The sequence below is a fragment of the Camellia sinensis genome, chromosome 12 (assembly GCF_055761805.1).
Source record: "Camellia sinensis isolate YWXY chromosome 12, ASM5576180v1, whole genome shotgun sequence".
Classification (NCBI taxonomy): Eukaryota; Viridiplantae; Streptophyta; class Magnoliopsida; order Ericales; family Theaceae; genus Camellia; species Camellia sinensis.
The window spans coordinates 65,760,720-65,773,867 of record NC_138972.1 but is presented as its reverse complement, the minus strand read 5'-3'; the positions used below and the strand labels follow the sequence as shown (position 1 = coordinate 65,773,867).

The following is a 13,148-nucleotide window of genomic DNA, read 5'->3' as shown; positions in this document are numbered from 1 at the left end:
AGAATTCCATTAGTTTTTAAATAAAACACATGGAGTAGACAAAACGTAAGGAATCAGAGTCAAATAACTCGTTACTTCCGCATTAAGTCAACTGATCGAAACCGTTCAACATAAATTGAATTGAATTAAAATATAAATTAACAATTTCTTTTGTTGTAAGAGAGACTGTTTCAATGCAACAAATTAAAATTTTATAATAAAAATATTTTGTAATTGAGGGATACGAAAATTTGGAGGCAGACTAAACTCACTGTCCTGTGTCCCAAAATGCTAACAATCATTAGACATTAAAAATCTTGGGATTCAATAATCAAAACATAATCCGTTGGATGAAAATATTTCAACACAGTGATAAGAAAATTTGGAGACAAAGTAATCTCACTATACTCTTGTCCCAAAATATTCACAACCATTAGATCATTAAAAATCTCGAGATGCAATAATCTCAAAACATGATTCAATAAATATAAATGTTCAAGACAATGGAACAAACAAATTTTAAGACGGACAATCTCATGTCCTTGCAAAACAATCAATTGTCAATGATATCACCTCTCACAAAATGAAATAACTTGTTGGTAATCATTTCGTTTTCAATATATATTTATACAAATTTAAAAAATTGTCATAAAATTTTTTTTGATAATTTTTTTAGTTTATAAATGGTTGTCTTAGTTTAAATTTGAGAAAAAAAATGAGTTTACGTTGGTTTTTAAATATAAATTTAAAATTTTGACTAACAATTTTTTTTTTCAAATATATATTTTTTTTAATTAATTTTTTTCCCCAATTATAATGTGTATGATTCCATTGTCATAAATAATAAAAAATAAATATAAATATTTTAGGTTTGAACAAACATATTTTTTAGTTTATATTTTTAAAAATTTTCAAACATTTTGTTTAAACTAAACGCGCTTGTAGTTTATGTTTTTCTAAAAATAAACAAAAATTAATTTATAAAATTTTTGTAAACATAAACAAAAAACGTAAACGTTATCAAACGCTACCTTAATGTTCCGTTTGTTTGGGCGAAAAACATTTCTATGTATTTTTTTTTTTCTAGAAAATATTTTTCAATGAAAACATTTTTTTGTATTTAGTGGTAGTGGCGGCAGCGGGAGGACGGAAGTGGAGGTGGAGGGGAGAGGTGGCAGTGACGGCTACAGTGATGGTGGTGTAGTGTTGGAGGCGATAGTGACGGTGGTAGTATGGTGACATTAGTAAAATTTTAGTCCAAAAAACGTTTTATTTTTTTTAAAAGTGAAAAATATTTTCTACAAAAATAGGTTCATTTTCTATTGATCATAAAAAAAATGTTTTCCATTAACTTCGTTTTCTATTGTACCAAACACCAGAAAATACTGAAAACATTTGCAATAGTTTCTCTGCTGCTGTTGCAATCCAAAACAAATAAGATTAAATTCTTTAAAATCGGTCCACAAATATATAACAAATACCACGAGCCAACTATTTTGGTGCTTTGAAAATCACAACAGGGAACTGAAGTCATCATCCTGTTCTTGGCTGCTTAATGCACCTAATCTTTAATTTGTCAACCAAATGATCCACCAAAACCATATGCTCAAAACTTAAAATCTTCTACGCGCTTGCATCCGACACGTCTTGTAAAATGCGTTTCCTTGAAATTACACAATCCACATGATCACTAGCATCGCAACTGTAACAATGGTAAGCCCAGAGTTTAGGGTTCACCTCAGTTTCACAAACATCACAATAGAACTCTTCTGAAATATTAAGATCACTAATGAGCTCAAGAGAGTGCCTCCTGTGTATTCTATGTGCAATGGTATAAGGTAATAAAGCACATTCAGCATGGATAGATGAAACACATCCAACTTGTCCACAATTGAAGCTGGGGCCTAATTCACTGTTAATAGGCTCACCACATGCTCTGCACTCGATGAATCCAAAACGCGAGCAAAAGAAATGGTGTTTATGATGTTTGTGTTTCATAATTGGTACTCCAAAAGCACACTGGACATCAAGGATGACTTCACACGTACAACTGTAGGCATAGCTGGTTATGGGTTTCTTACAAAAATTGCAGGCAGACAAGCCTTCCTCAAATGGTGGTGGTACTAGTGTGAAGGTGTGTTCTGGATGACTTGAGTACTTTTGGGGTAGCTCAGCACATGATTTGTGGAGAAATATTTGGCATTGGGCACAAGAGTAAGATGGAGGAAAGATTACTAGCTTACATATGAGGCAATAAATTTCATCCAAGGGCTCATCCAAGGGAGTTAAAGGATGGTTATGGCCAGAATGTTGGAAACTGCTTGAAATCCAATGGACAGTCACGGTATTATTTTCATCATCATTGGTTTGCGTGATTGCAAAATCTGCAATACATAATGTAACTAAGAATTAATTAACACCATAACAAAATTATGTTTCAAAACCACCATATATACACAGAATAGTACTTGCTGCTACAACCAATGATATACTTAACATATCATGCTTCTACTAAGACTCCTCTCTCATCGCCATTCAAAGTTTCTACAAGGGTTGAATACAACATCTTTTGAACCTCCCAATTCTAGATTAGGTAATTCAATTTTAAATGAAATAATGACCAATATAAATTTCTGCAAATTCAATAATTTTTATGGATTTTTGAGTTGTTTCATTTTTAAAATCAAACATATCTAGTTATCTATTTTTCTAAAATGGCACAATTCACATCTTTGGGACAAGTAAACAGCCACTTATTTACTCCATTTTTCTGTTATTACTCATCCATAGGATGTTCCATGTATAAATTTATCACATTTTCTAAATTTGAAATCCAGCTTATGATTCTGACTCATCCCATACTCATGTATGTTCCAACTTTAGAGACTTGTCTAATTCCATCTCCCTTATCCTTCATTAAAAAGGGTAGAGTACAACGCACCTGTCATATTTGGGTTTGCTGGTTCATCATCATTTTCATTTGCCAGAAGCATCAATGCATCAGGACTAATAAATAACGGATTGCGAGAGTGGAGTGACGTATTCTTGTTACCGGACAGATAGTAACAGAGTGGTGGCATCTCCGGTGCTTTGATTGATGCTTCTTCACACGAAAGAATAGTGTGGAAATTAGGTTGGGCGTTGGATGCTTTCCAGGATCTGAGCAAATCACTAGCCACACAAATCAGGTGAGAAATATAGTCACATTCTTCACAATGGAAGATCCATAATTCTGGGTCAACTTCCTTGTCACAAATGTCACAGTGAGATTTATCTGAGACAACTGTGGGAGAGGAGGCAAGGGAGAGAGGGTGTGGGTGGCATTCATGTTTAATGCTGCCTGGCAAAGCAAAACACTCCATGTGTAGGTCAAAGTTACAATTGTGAGTGCAGTGCATGCCAAAACCTTGCCCAAGCTCACCACAGGCATCACAACGGAACATGCCTGTAGAATATCGTGGTTCTGAGTCAAAGACAAGATTGTGTTCATGACTGGGATGCAAAAAAGTGCGAGCACAGACCAAGTGGAGGGTGAATTTGCAATCTGCACAATGGAAATTAAATCCATCGATCCTTTCGTCACAGGAATTACACATAACAGGCCTGCCATCATCACAAGGCGCAGTGTCACAAAGAGTTAGGGAGTGTTCGTGAAGTTGGTGTTTAATTAAACGAGGAAATTCGGCGCATGATTTATGAAGGACAAAGTTGCATTGGTTGCAATAGTAATTGAGATCCCAGATGATCCGACCACATCCGGAACAGTTACTCTGGAAGTCCTTTACCTTGCGAGAAAAGCTCAAGGGGTGCAGGTGACTGAAGTGTTCAAGCCATTCCTCTTTCTCTCCCTCCTGCTTCAGCCTCGTGACCCTTGTGACTTGTGTCACACAAAACACATGAGCAATGTAGTCACAACCTTTACAATAGTAGTAATATAATGATTTGTTGCTTTCTGAATCATGCTTCTTTTTCTCTCGCCCCGCATGCCAGTACTCCAAGTGCTGCAGGGGTGGTCCTGCTTCCTCTTCACATACATCACAGTACACTTGGTCAGATTCCTCTGGAAAAGTATAAGTTAAGGTGAGCACATGGCGATGATGGTGCTTGACACTGGGTGGTATAAAAGCACACTCATGGTGGATGAAAAACTGACAGTTATCACAACCAAAGGTGAAGCCATCAGCAGGATACCCACATGCAATGCAATTGGATCCAGATGCAAATATAGGTTCCAAGTTGCAGAGGCGGAGAGGGTGCTGGTGATTTTCATGTTTCAGAGTGAGAAAGCATTTAAGATGGAGGTTAAATTGGCAGGTTGCACAATGGTAGATATAGCCATGACAACTGTCACCACAATCATTGCAAATGGTGCTGCTGCAATTGGATGGTGGTGATGGCAAAAGGGTGAGAAGATGTTCACCATGAATTGGGTGCATCATGTTCGCGGGCAATTCGGCACACAACTTGTGAGTAAAGTAGTTGCAACGGGTGCAACCGTTACCGCGATCAGACATAGGTGGCTCACACTCAAAAGGAGGAAGGTCACACCTAAAACAAACAACTCCCTCTTTTGGTGTCCACTGACGTCTTAACGGATGCTCATGGTCAGAATCTCCAAACCCCATTTGGATGTTACTGTGAGTAAAGTTCAGAATGTGAAGGACTAGATCACACAATATGCTTTCTGATTTTTGGCAAAAATAAATGGTTAGATCTCTCGCCACCAATTATAATCTCCGAATTGAAAGTGCCTCAAAAGTTAGTGCCTCAGTGGATTTTTCCTTGATTAGTTTGAGCAAACTGGAGAAGGGACCATTTCCACTCCTTTATAGCAAAAAGATCACAATGCCCTTAATCATCCAATGGGTTATCGTATGAATCCTCTTTCTTTACTTGTCCATCTGTGTGTGAGTTTCCCAGTCACTCATTCTGTATCCCTTCTTGTCCACTGCAAGAATCAAACAATCAACTCGGTGTGATATGACTGTAGAATTTCGTCTCAAAATTTTGTTCTTTATTGCTGTTAGCATATGAAAGATTTACTATTGATCATTGGAGTAGCATCACATAGAGAATAGCATATACATACTGATCGTTTGGAGTATCAAATTTCTATGTAATTAAGGTGCGAACTCCTGATGCAATCGTAATACATTCTGAAAGATTAAAACATAGAATTTTTTATGAGAAAATTTTAGAAGATCCACTCAAGCTAGAAATGCTGAAGGGCACCTAAAGGGATACAGATGAAGGAAATATATGGTGGTACATGGTATATATATAGTAACCTAAAGATAATAATTCAGGAAGTGAATATAATAGCTAAACATAGACAATGTTGAAGGAGATATTTGGGGGCATTTGGTTTCTCAAAAAAAAAAAAATCTTAGACTGTGTTTGATTAGGGGATTTGATGAGAGAAATAAAAAATGAAAAGGAAATGCAATCCCGCTTTTTGTTTGGTTATAATGAAAAACAAAGGGGAAAAGAAAGTGAGAGAGAAATGAATTATGAGAGGGATCGTCTAGAACTTCATTTCCTTTATGTATGTGAGAAAATAAAATGGAAAAGCGGGAGGAAAAATATATTGGGCTCAAAACAGAGAGGATTGTTCTGGCAAATTCAGCACCCAAAAAAAAAAAAAAAACACAAAATTGCTCTCATCACACAAGTTTTTGGGTCATCATAAGAGTGATAGTGAAAAATGACAAGAAAATATAAGAAAGATGATTTCTTTTCTTCCTCCAATTCCCATCTCGACCAAACATAGTTTGGAATTTGAATCCTATCAATTCTTTCTTTTTTTTCTATTTTCCTTTCTTTTCTATTTTCCTCATCAAATCCTCCCATGAAACACATCCTTACAAGATCAAGAAACTATTAACTAATAAAATTATGAAATTTGTCTTCTTTTATTTAAAAAAGAAAAGAAAAGAAAAGAAAAGGTGCCAATTAATAGCATAAAAATATGACATGCATGCATAATTTGTGGGTGGTGATGACATATATATTTAGGGAAATTCATTTAGTTAACATTCATTGAATCTAGTTTAACATAATTTGTGTTCTAATACATACAGCTGATCTCATATACTTTAATAGAAACCAAACAACTGGGCAATAAGGTCTCTTCTCTGATACTCACACCAGCCAGTAAAGGCACTCCATTTTCATGTTTTTTAGTTAACACATTTTCTCAAACACTTGACAGGCTCAAATTTGTAACCCAAACCATGCACATCAAGAGAGAGAGAGAGAACAAAAGGTAGTGGGCAAAAAAATGCTCTTGTTATTAAGCAAAATCATCAACACAACACATCAATTTTCACAATCTCTTGCAATGAAAAAAAAAAAAAAGAAGAAAGAAAAAAGAAGAAAAACAAAAAAGAGAGATTAATTTCTGAATACAAACTAAAGACACAGTAGATCCAAGTAGAAGGAAAATGGTAGAAGAAGTGAGAGGAGATTTGACTTACAATTATTACATAGAGTGGTGGATTTTGACAGGAGCAGAAAAGGGTGAAGAAATCAGCATAGAATAGAAGAAGAAGGGAGTTGATTTGATTCGTTTCGTAGTGGGGAGTTGACTTGATTCGTTTCTTCGTAATAGAGTAGAGTAGTACAGCTTTGCTTCAGTAAGAAGGTAATATACCAACGTTGTCGTTTAAGTCTGCCACAGGAGGTTAGAAGTGTTCCTAGCAGGAGTGTTGCCTGCTGCCCGAAATTTGCTCGTGGCTTGGGATGGATCCGGCTCCATTAGGTCTGGATTCGAGTCCAGTCCGGTCTGAAATCTTAGGTTAGACCATTATTTTGAAGTCCAATTTAGCTCGTGAGCTTGGCCCAGCCCTGTCCATCAACTCGCTCAAGACCTACTCAAAGTCCGGCTTGTCCAACGCCCAATGTCATTGTTAGTGGAAAAAAATAAAATTTTGATAAAAAAATAGAAACAAAAAATGTTCAAGCCCTGCCTAAGCCCAGGCCCAGGCCTATTGACCTGGCTTGAGGCACGCTCATTGCTCGAATAACTCCTGAGCTTGGGCTTAATTTTTTGACCTGTGAACCGAGCCGGGCCAAATTTTGGTGGGAGCCCACGAGGTCAGACATGGGCAGATTGGAGGTTAGGCCAGGGTGGGCTGGGCTAGGCCAGGCCGGGCCGGGCCAAATTTACACCTCTTGTTGCTAGTGGTAGTTGTTAGTTAGAAAGTTAGAGTAATGCTACAGACTCCAAAAGTTCTATCAAAATTTTTACCAAATGTTTTATAAGAGTGTGGAACCCACACCATGTGAGTCCCACACTCATGAGACATTTAGTAAAAATTTTGGTAGAACTTTTGGGATTCCTCACATTTTTTGAAAAGTCATTGGATACTCCTAGAATATGACTACTTGGTGCTCCAAGATTGATGGAAAAAGTGAGACTTATAATTTTATATTAAGTGATTGAGGAACATGTTGAATAATGATTAATTGATGAAACATCTGAGTAAGTGTTGGAGATACTCTTAATCATTTAAATTTGATGAAATACGTCTATTTTTTTTTTAGTACTCCAACCATGGTATCAAACCCATATCAAACGAAGGTGAAGTCAGATTTTTTATCAAATTAAGGGAACGTTTAACTTTTCGTCAAATTTTGCAAGTGACAGTTGGTGGACAACCAGGTAAACGACCGGCTAGTCAACCAGGTGGATGATCGACGGGACACTCGAGTGGATGACTAACTTGGAGAAGTTTTATTGAAAATTTGCTCATAGACAGACGACCGATCGAATGACATCGGCTGGATGATTAGCCAAATTTGATAAAACGATTGGAGCGTAACATATTAGATCAAACTTTTACTCAAATTTGATGAAAAATTTGAATAAGCATTGGAGATACTCTAATGAAGGAGTATGGATATCCAATAATTTTCCTTGTTGTCCTAGTATTACCTCTGTTTGTTTTGACGTCAAATTTTTTTTTACTCATTTTTCAGTGTTTGGTTGAAAAAAAGCAAGTAAAATATTTTTTAAGAAAAATATTTTTGCATTATTTTTTTAGAAATGACTTACCATTAAAAATTTCGTAAGTCAATATTTAAAAAGTTGACTCTCACTCGTTGCCTTTTCAACATATTTAGCCTTTTGAAATAAGTATCTAAGCTCACTAAAAAGTCATAAATGACATTTTATTAAATCAAAATTTCTCTTTTAGGCAATAAATATTTTGTTTCAAGTGTCAACCAAACACCGAAAAATAAAGATATTTAAAAAAAAAAAAATCAAATAACAAAAAAAAAAAATTATATAAAATATTTATATCAAAACAAACCGAACCGTAATTCTTCACTCAAACTTATATTATATATTGCATTTAAAATTTCAGTTAAAATTATCGCTGAGTGGTTGATTCAGTGCTAAAAGCTTAAATTTTGGATTTGAAGATTCATAGTTTTTTTAGATTAAAAAAAACAAAAATTAAAATAACTCAAATATTCTAGATTTCATGACCCAGATTTATACTAAAGTTTTACTCTATTTTTTATTCAAATCAAAACAAAATCAAATATTTACTTAAAATGATAAATTATACTGACATTTCATGAGATTCAGAGATGATTATATTATATTTTCTTAAAAATTTTAATTCATATAGCACTTGGTTCCATTTTTATCATAAATTTGTTAATCATATAAATAAAAAAATAATTTTGTCATCTTATTTACACTGAAATATATATTTTATCTTATTCATCTTTTTGTTTTCATACTATCTACATCAATTTCGATATTTTTAACCTTACTATAAAGGAGCTTGGTGTAATTATGTTAAAATTATGGGACTTATTATATTTTTTCTAAACTTCAAAGGAGGTTAATGTAATTTACCATTACTTAAAATATCCAAAACTTATGCTATTAGCGAAACATTTACTTAAATTTGAATTCCGTTAGAGTGATTCATATCAAATAAATTTTTTATTCGAATTTGTGTAAATTTTTGTGTGATACCTTGAGGTGGCCTTAATGTGCCTAGCTATTGATTGAGGTGTGAAAAATGAAATCGTTACAAATGGGTAAAATTTATCCCTTGAAAGGACCAAACTGTCTCTCATCTTCCCTTCACACTCCACATTCTCCTCCTTTTCCCACTACAACTCCAGTTATTGACCATTACTACCATTCCCTTCCTTGTCACCCCCAACCCTTCCCCACCTTCCCCTGCTAGCCCCACCACCATCGCCACCCCTTCCCACTAAACAAACACGCCCCAAACTCCAACTACTGCAGCCATCCTTAACCTCTCAACACCTTTCTCTTCGGGACCTCATATCTCCACTGCTATAAAATAAGGCTGGATATAGGTGTAAGTTTTCTGAATAAAATTGTATATTAGTCTTGAATTCAATTGAACAAAGAATACATACATCATTTATATAGAGTACCACTAATTCCTAATCCTACATGAACACGTTACTGAGATATATAGAAGTCTAATAGATATAGGACACTTATTCCTAATCCTAGGAGAACACATATTCTCACACCCCCGCTCAAACCCAAGGTGTTTTAGCAGAAAACATTGAGAGTTTGTCAAGAAAGAACCGAAATCGAGCAGTGGTGTGCGTCTTAGTGAAGAAGTCAGCAAGTTGCAGAGCCGAAGAGACAAAAGGAAGCGAGATAAAGCCAGACTGCAGATGCTGACGGACGAAGTGACAATCAATCTTAATATGCTTTGTCCGTTCATGGAAGATAGTGTTATGAGCAATTTGAATAGCACTTCGGTTGTCACAATAGGGAGAGGTCGGGGAAGTTTGAGGGACGCCCAACTCAGATAAGAGATTACGAAGCCAGACAATTTCAGCAGTAGCATGAGCCAGAGCACGATACTCAGCTTCGACAGTAGAACGGGCAACAACAGTCTGTTTCTTGCTTTTCCAAGAAATAAGGGAATCACCAAGAAACATACAGAAACTAGAAGTAGATTTACGATCATTAACATCACTAGCCCAATCAGCATCAGCATAAGCCACCAAGTCTAAGGAAGAAGTAGAAGAGAACAGCAAGCCCTGAAAGATAGTACTGCGAAGATAGCGAAGAATCCGAAGCAAAACAGCCCAATGTGTAGAGCGAGGGGCAGAAACAAACTGACTAATCACATGGACAGCATAGGCAAGATCAAGGCGAGTAACTGTCAGATAGACTAAACAACCCACAAGCTCGCGATATAACGTAGGATCATTTAGAGGAACCCCATCAGTAGTGTTGAGCTTTACATTAAGCTCAATGGGGGTATCAGACAGCTTAGTGTCAGTAAGTCTGGCACGATGGATAACCTCGTTAGCATACTTAGCATGGGACAGAAAGTAACCCTTGGGAGAAGAAGCCACCTCAATGCCAAGAAAATACCGCAATGGTCCCAGATCCTTTATTTCGAAGGTGCGGAATAGATGCTGCTTGACCTTAGAGATAGCAGAAGAGTCAGAGCCAGTGATGATCATATCATCTACATATAGTAAGAGAGCAACAAAACCAGCCGAGGTATGTCTTAGAAATAAAGCAGAGTCGGAAGTAGAAGGATGAAACCCAAGCTCGGTAACAGCAGTCTGAAAGCGATCATACCAAGCACGAGGAGACTGCTTCAGACCATATAGAGCACGCCGAAGACGACAGACTTGGCCAGAGGAATGGTAAAGACCAGGGGGAGGACGCATGTAAAGCTCCTCAGTGAGATGGCTATTAAGAAAAGCATTCTTAACATCCATCTGATAAAGAGGCCAAGAAGGAACAGCAGCGACAGAAATCAAAGTACGGACAGTAGTCATCTTGGCAACATGAGCAAATGTCTAATCATAATCAATACCATACTCTTGGGAGAAACCTTTGGCCACCAGACGAGCTTTGTAGCGCTCAAGAGAACCATCAGAATGAGTCTTGACTTTGTAGACCCATTTGCAACCAACTAGATTCTTACCAGCAGGTAAAGGAACCAACTACTAGTTTTCTGTAGAGCAAACAACTCATCCTCCATAGCTTGAACCCAATGAGGATCCTGACAGGCCTCCTTGTAAGACTGAGGTTCTGCAAAAGAGTGAATAGCAGACAAAAAGGTACGATAGGAAACAGAAAAACAAGTATTAGACCAACCCAACCTTTTTGGAGGATGACGCGTTCGAGGAGGATATCGGTGTGCAGCAGGATCAGAGTCGTCAGAAGCAGGAGGATTAGCAGCAGGGGTAGAGACAACTGGTAGAAGAGGAACCTTGCGATGAGAATAAACTAACAACGGAGGAGAAGAAGGAGGAGAAGGCGAAGAAGGAGAAGTAGTCAGAGGTGAAGCATGAGGAGAAGATGGAATAAGCTCAGGAGGAACTATGGAGATGTACTCATCAGATGGGACCTCAGAAAGAAATGGATCAATATGAACCAAATCCTCTTTGGAAACTGGGGCGGTGAGAGGAGGAAGCTGAAAGTAAGATAGACGTTCGAGAAAGGCAACATGGCGGGAGACATAAAGGCGACGAGAAACAGGGTCATAACAGCGATAACCTTTCTGAGTGAGACTATATCCCAAAAAAACACATAGGACAGACCTGACACTAAGTTTAGTCCTATCTTTACGGGGTAAAACGACAAAACATGTAGACCCAAACACACGAAGGAGGGAGTAATTAGGAAGTTGAGAAAAGAGAGCCTCATAAGGAGACCGACCAGAAAGAAGGGGGGTAGGCATACGGTTGAGAAGAAAAGCAGCAGTAAGAACTGCCCCACCCCAAAACGGAGCTGGAACGAGGGTAGAGAGAAGAAGAGACCTAGCTGTCTCAAGAAGATGACGGTGTTTACGCTCAGCTTGGCCATTTTGGGCAGGTGTATCAGTACAAGCAGTTTGGTGAATGGTACCCAAGTTGGCCAAATATTCACAGAATTCAGTTTTAAAGTATTCCCCACCCAAGTCAGACCGCAACATTTTAATAGTAGATCCAAACTGTGTAATGACCATGGATTGGAAAGTACGATATATCTGGTAGAAGTCAGACTTATGAGTCATAAGATAAACCCATGTGTAACGGGTGCAATCATCAACAAAAGACACATAGTATACCGAACCCCCTTTAGTAAGAACAGGAGAGGGTCCCCAGACATCAGTATGCACAAGAGAGAAAGGAGAAGCAGAAATAGATGTACTTTTATTAAAAGGTAAAGCTGACATTTGGGCAAGTTTACACCCCCGACATTCATCAATTTGACTAGGAGAAACTTTACCCAACAATCCTGACTGAGCTAAAGACTGTAAGCGGTCAACAGACAAATGACCGAGACGAGAATGCCATAAGTAAAACTGACTCGACCGAGAATCTAATTGAAACGACGAAAGTGCGGCTGGAGAGGTAGATAAGGAGAGATGCAAGCTTTCAACCACATAGAGATATCCAATTCTACGGCCGGTCCCAATCTGCTTCTTGGGCACCCGATCCTGCACACAACAGACAGAAGAGGAAAAGATAACATCAAAACCAGACGCATCAAGTTGACTGATAGATAACAAACTGATAGATAACTGAGGAACATAAAAAACAGAAGGAATAGTAATAACAGACATGACAGAGGGTAAGACAGATCCAACAGATAAAACAAACATACCAGATCCATTAGCAGTATTAATAGTAATAGGAACAGGTGGGGGAATACAATTTTGAAGTAAGGAAAGGTGATGAGTCCTATGATGAGAGGCACCAGAATCAAAAATCCAGACCGGAGAAGGGATACCTGAAGAGGACCCAAGCAAACCTGAATGAAGAGAGGTAAGAGCGGAGGCAGATGGAGATGATTGAGAGGTGGACAGGATATGCTGAAGTTGTGCAACCTGAGCACTCAGGGAAGCCAAGTTAGGATCGGGAGCTGGAGTAGATGCAGTGTAAGCAGCAGGAGGTCGGAAAGTACTCGAAGTAGGACCGCGGAACTGTGTCTGAGAAGACGGAGCAGGCTGACGTCCCTTTTTGGGACAATTGTTCTTCCAATGACCCCTCTGATGGCAGAAAGCACACTCATCTGGCCCTAATGGTCCTCTCTTGGGTTTCGTAGTGGCCTAAAGTTGATGAGGAGGAGGGATCGATAACAAGGGTGGCTTGGCAGGAGCTAAAAACATAGAAAGAGGCAAAGTCTGACTGGCCGTCTTAAGACGGGT

The 13,148-nt window shown here is 37.8% G+C and overlaps 1 protein-coding gene across 2 annotated transcripts; it reads right to left on the bottom strand.

Annotated features, from left to right (window-relative positions):
• Positions 1–1,395: 1,395 nt before the first annotated feature.
• Positions 1,396–6,773, bottom strand: LOC114288781 (uncharacterized). Of its 2 annotated transcripts, XM_028232370.2 has the most exons (4): positions 6,456–6,597; positions 5,069–5,135; positions 2,921–4,927; positions 1,396–2,363 (listed from the first exon to the last, which is right to left on the bottom strand). In XM_028232370.2, the coding sequence occupies exons 3-4, from the start codon at positions 4,602–4,604 to the stop codon at positions 1,603–1,605; spliced, it is 2,445 nt and encodes an 814-aa protein (XP_028088171.2). In that variant the 5' UTR covers positions 4,605–4,927; positions 5,069–5,135; positions 6,456–6,597; the 3' UTR covers positions 1,396–1,602. The 2 variants fall into 2 exon arrangements, with proteins under 2 accessions (XP_028088171.2, XP_028088170.2); XM_028232369.2 differs by lacking the exon at positions 5,069–5,135 and having other exon boundaries at positions 6,456–6,773.
• Between the last annotated feature and the right edge of the window lie 6,375 nt (positions 6,774–13,148).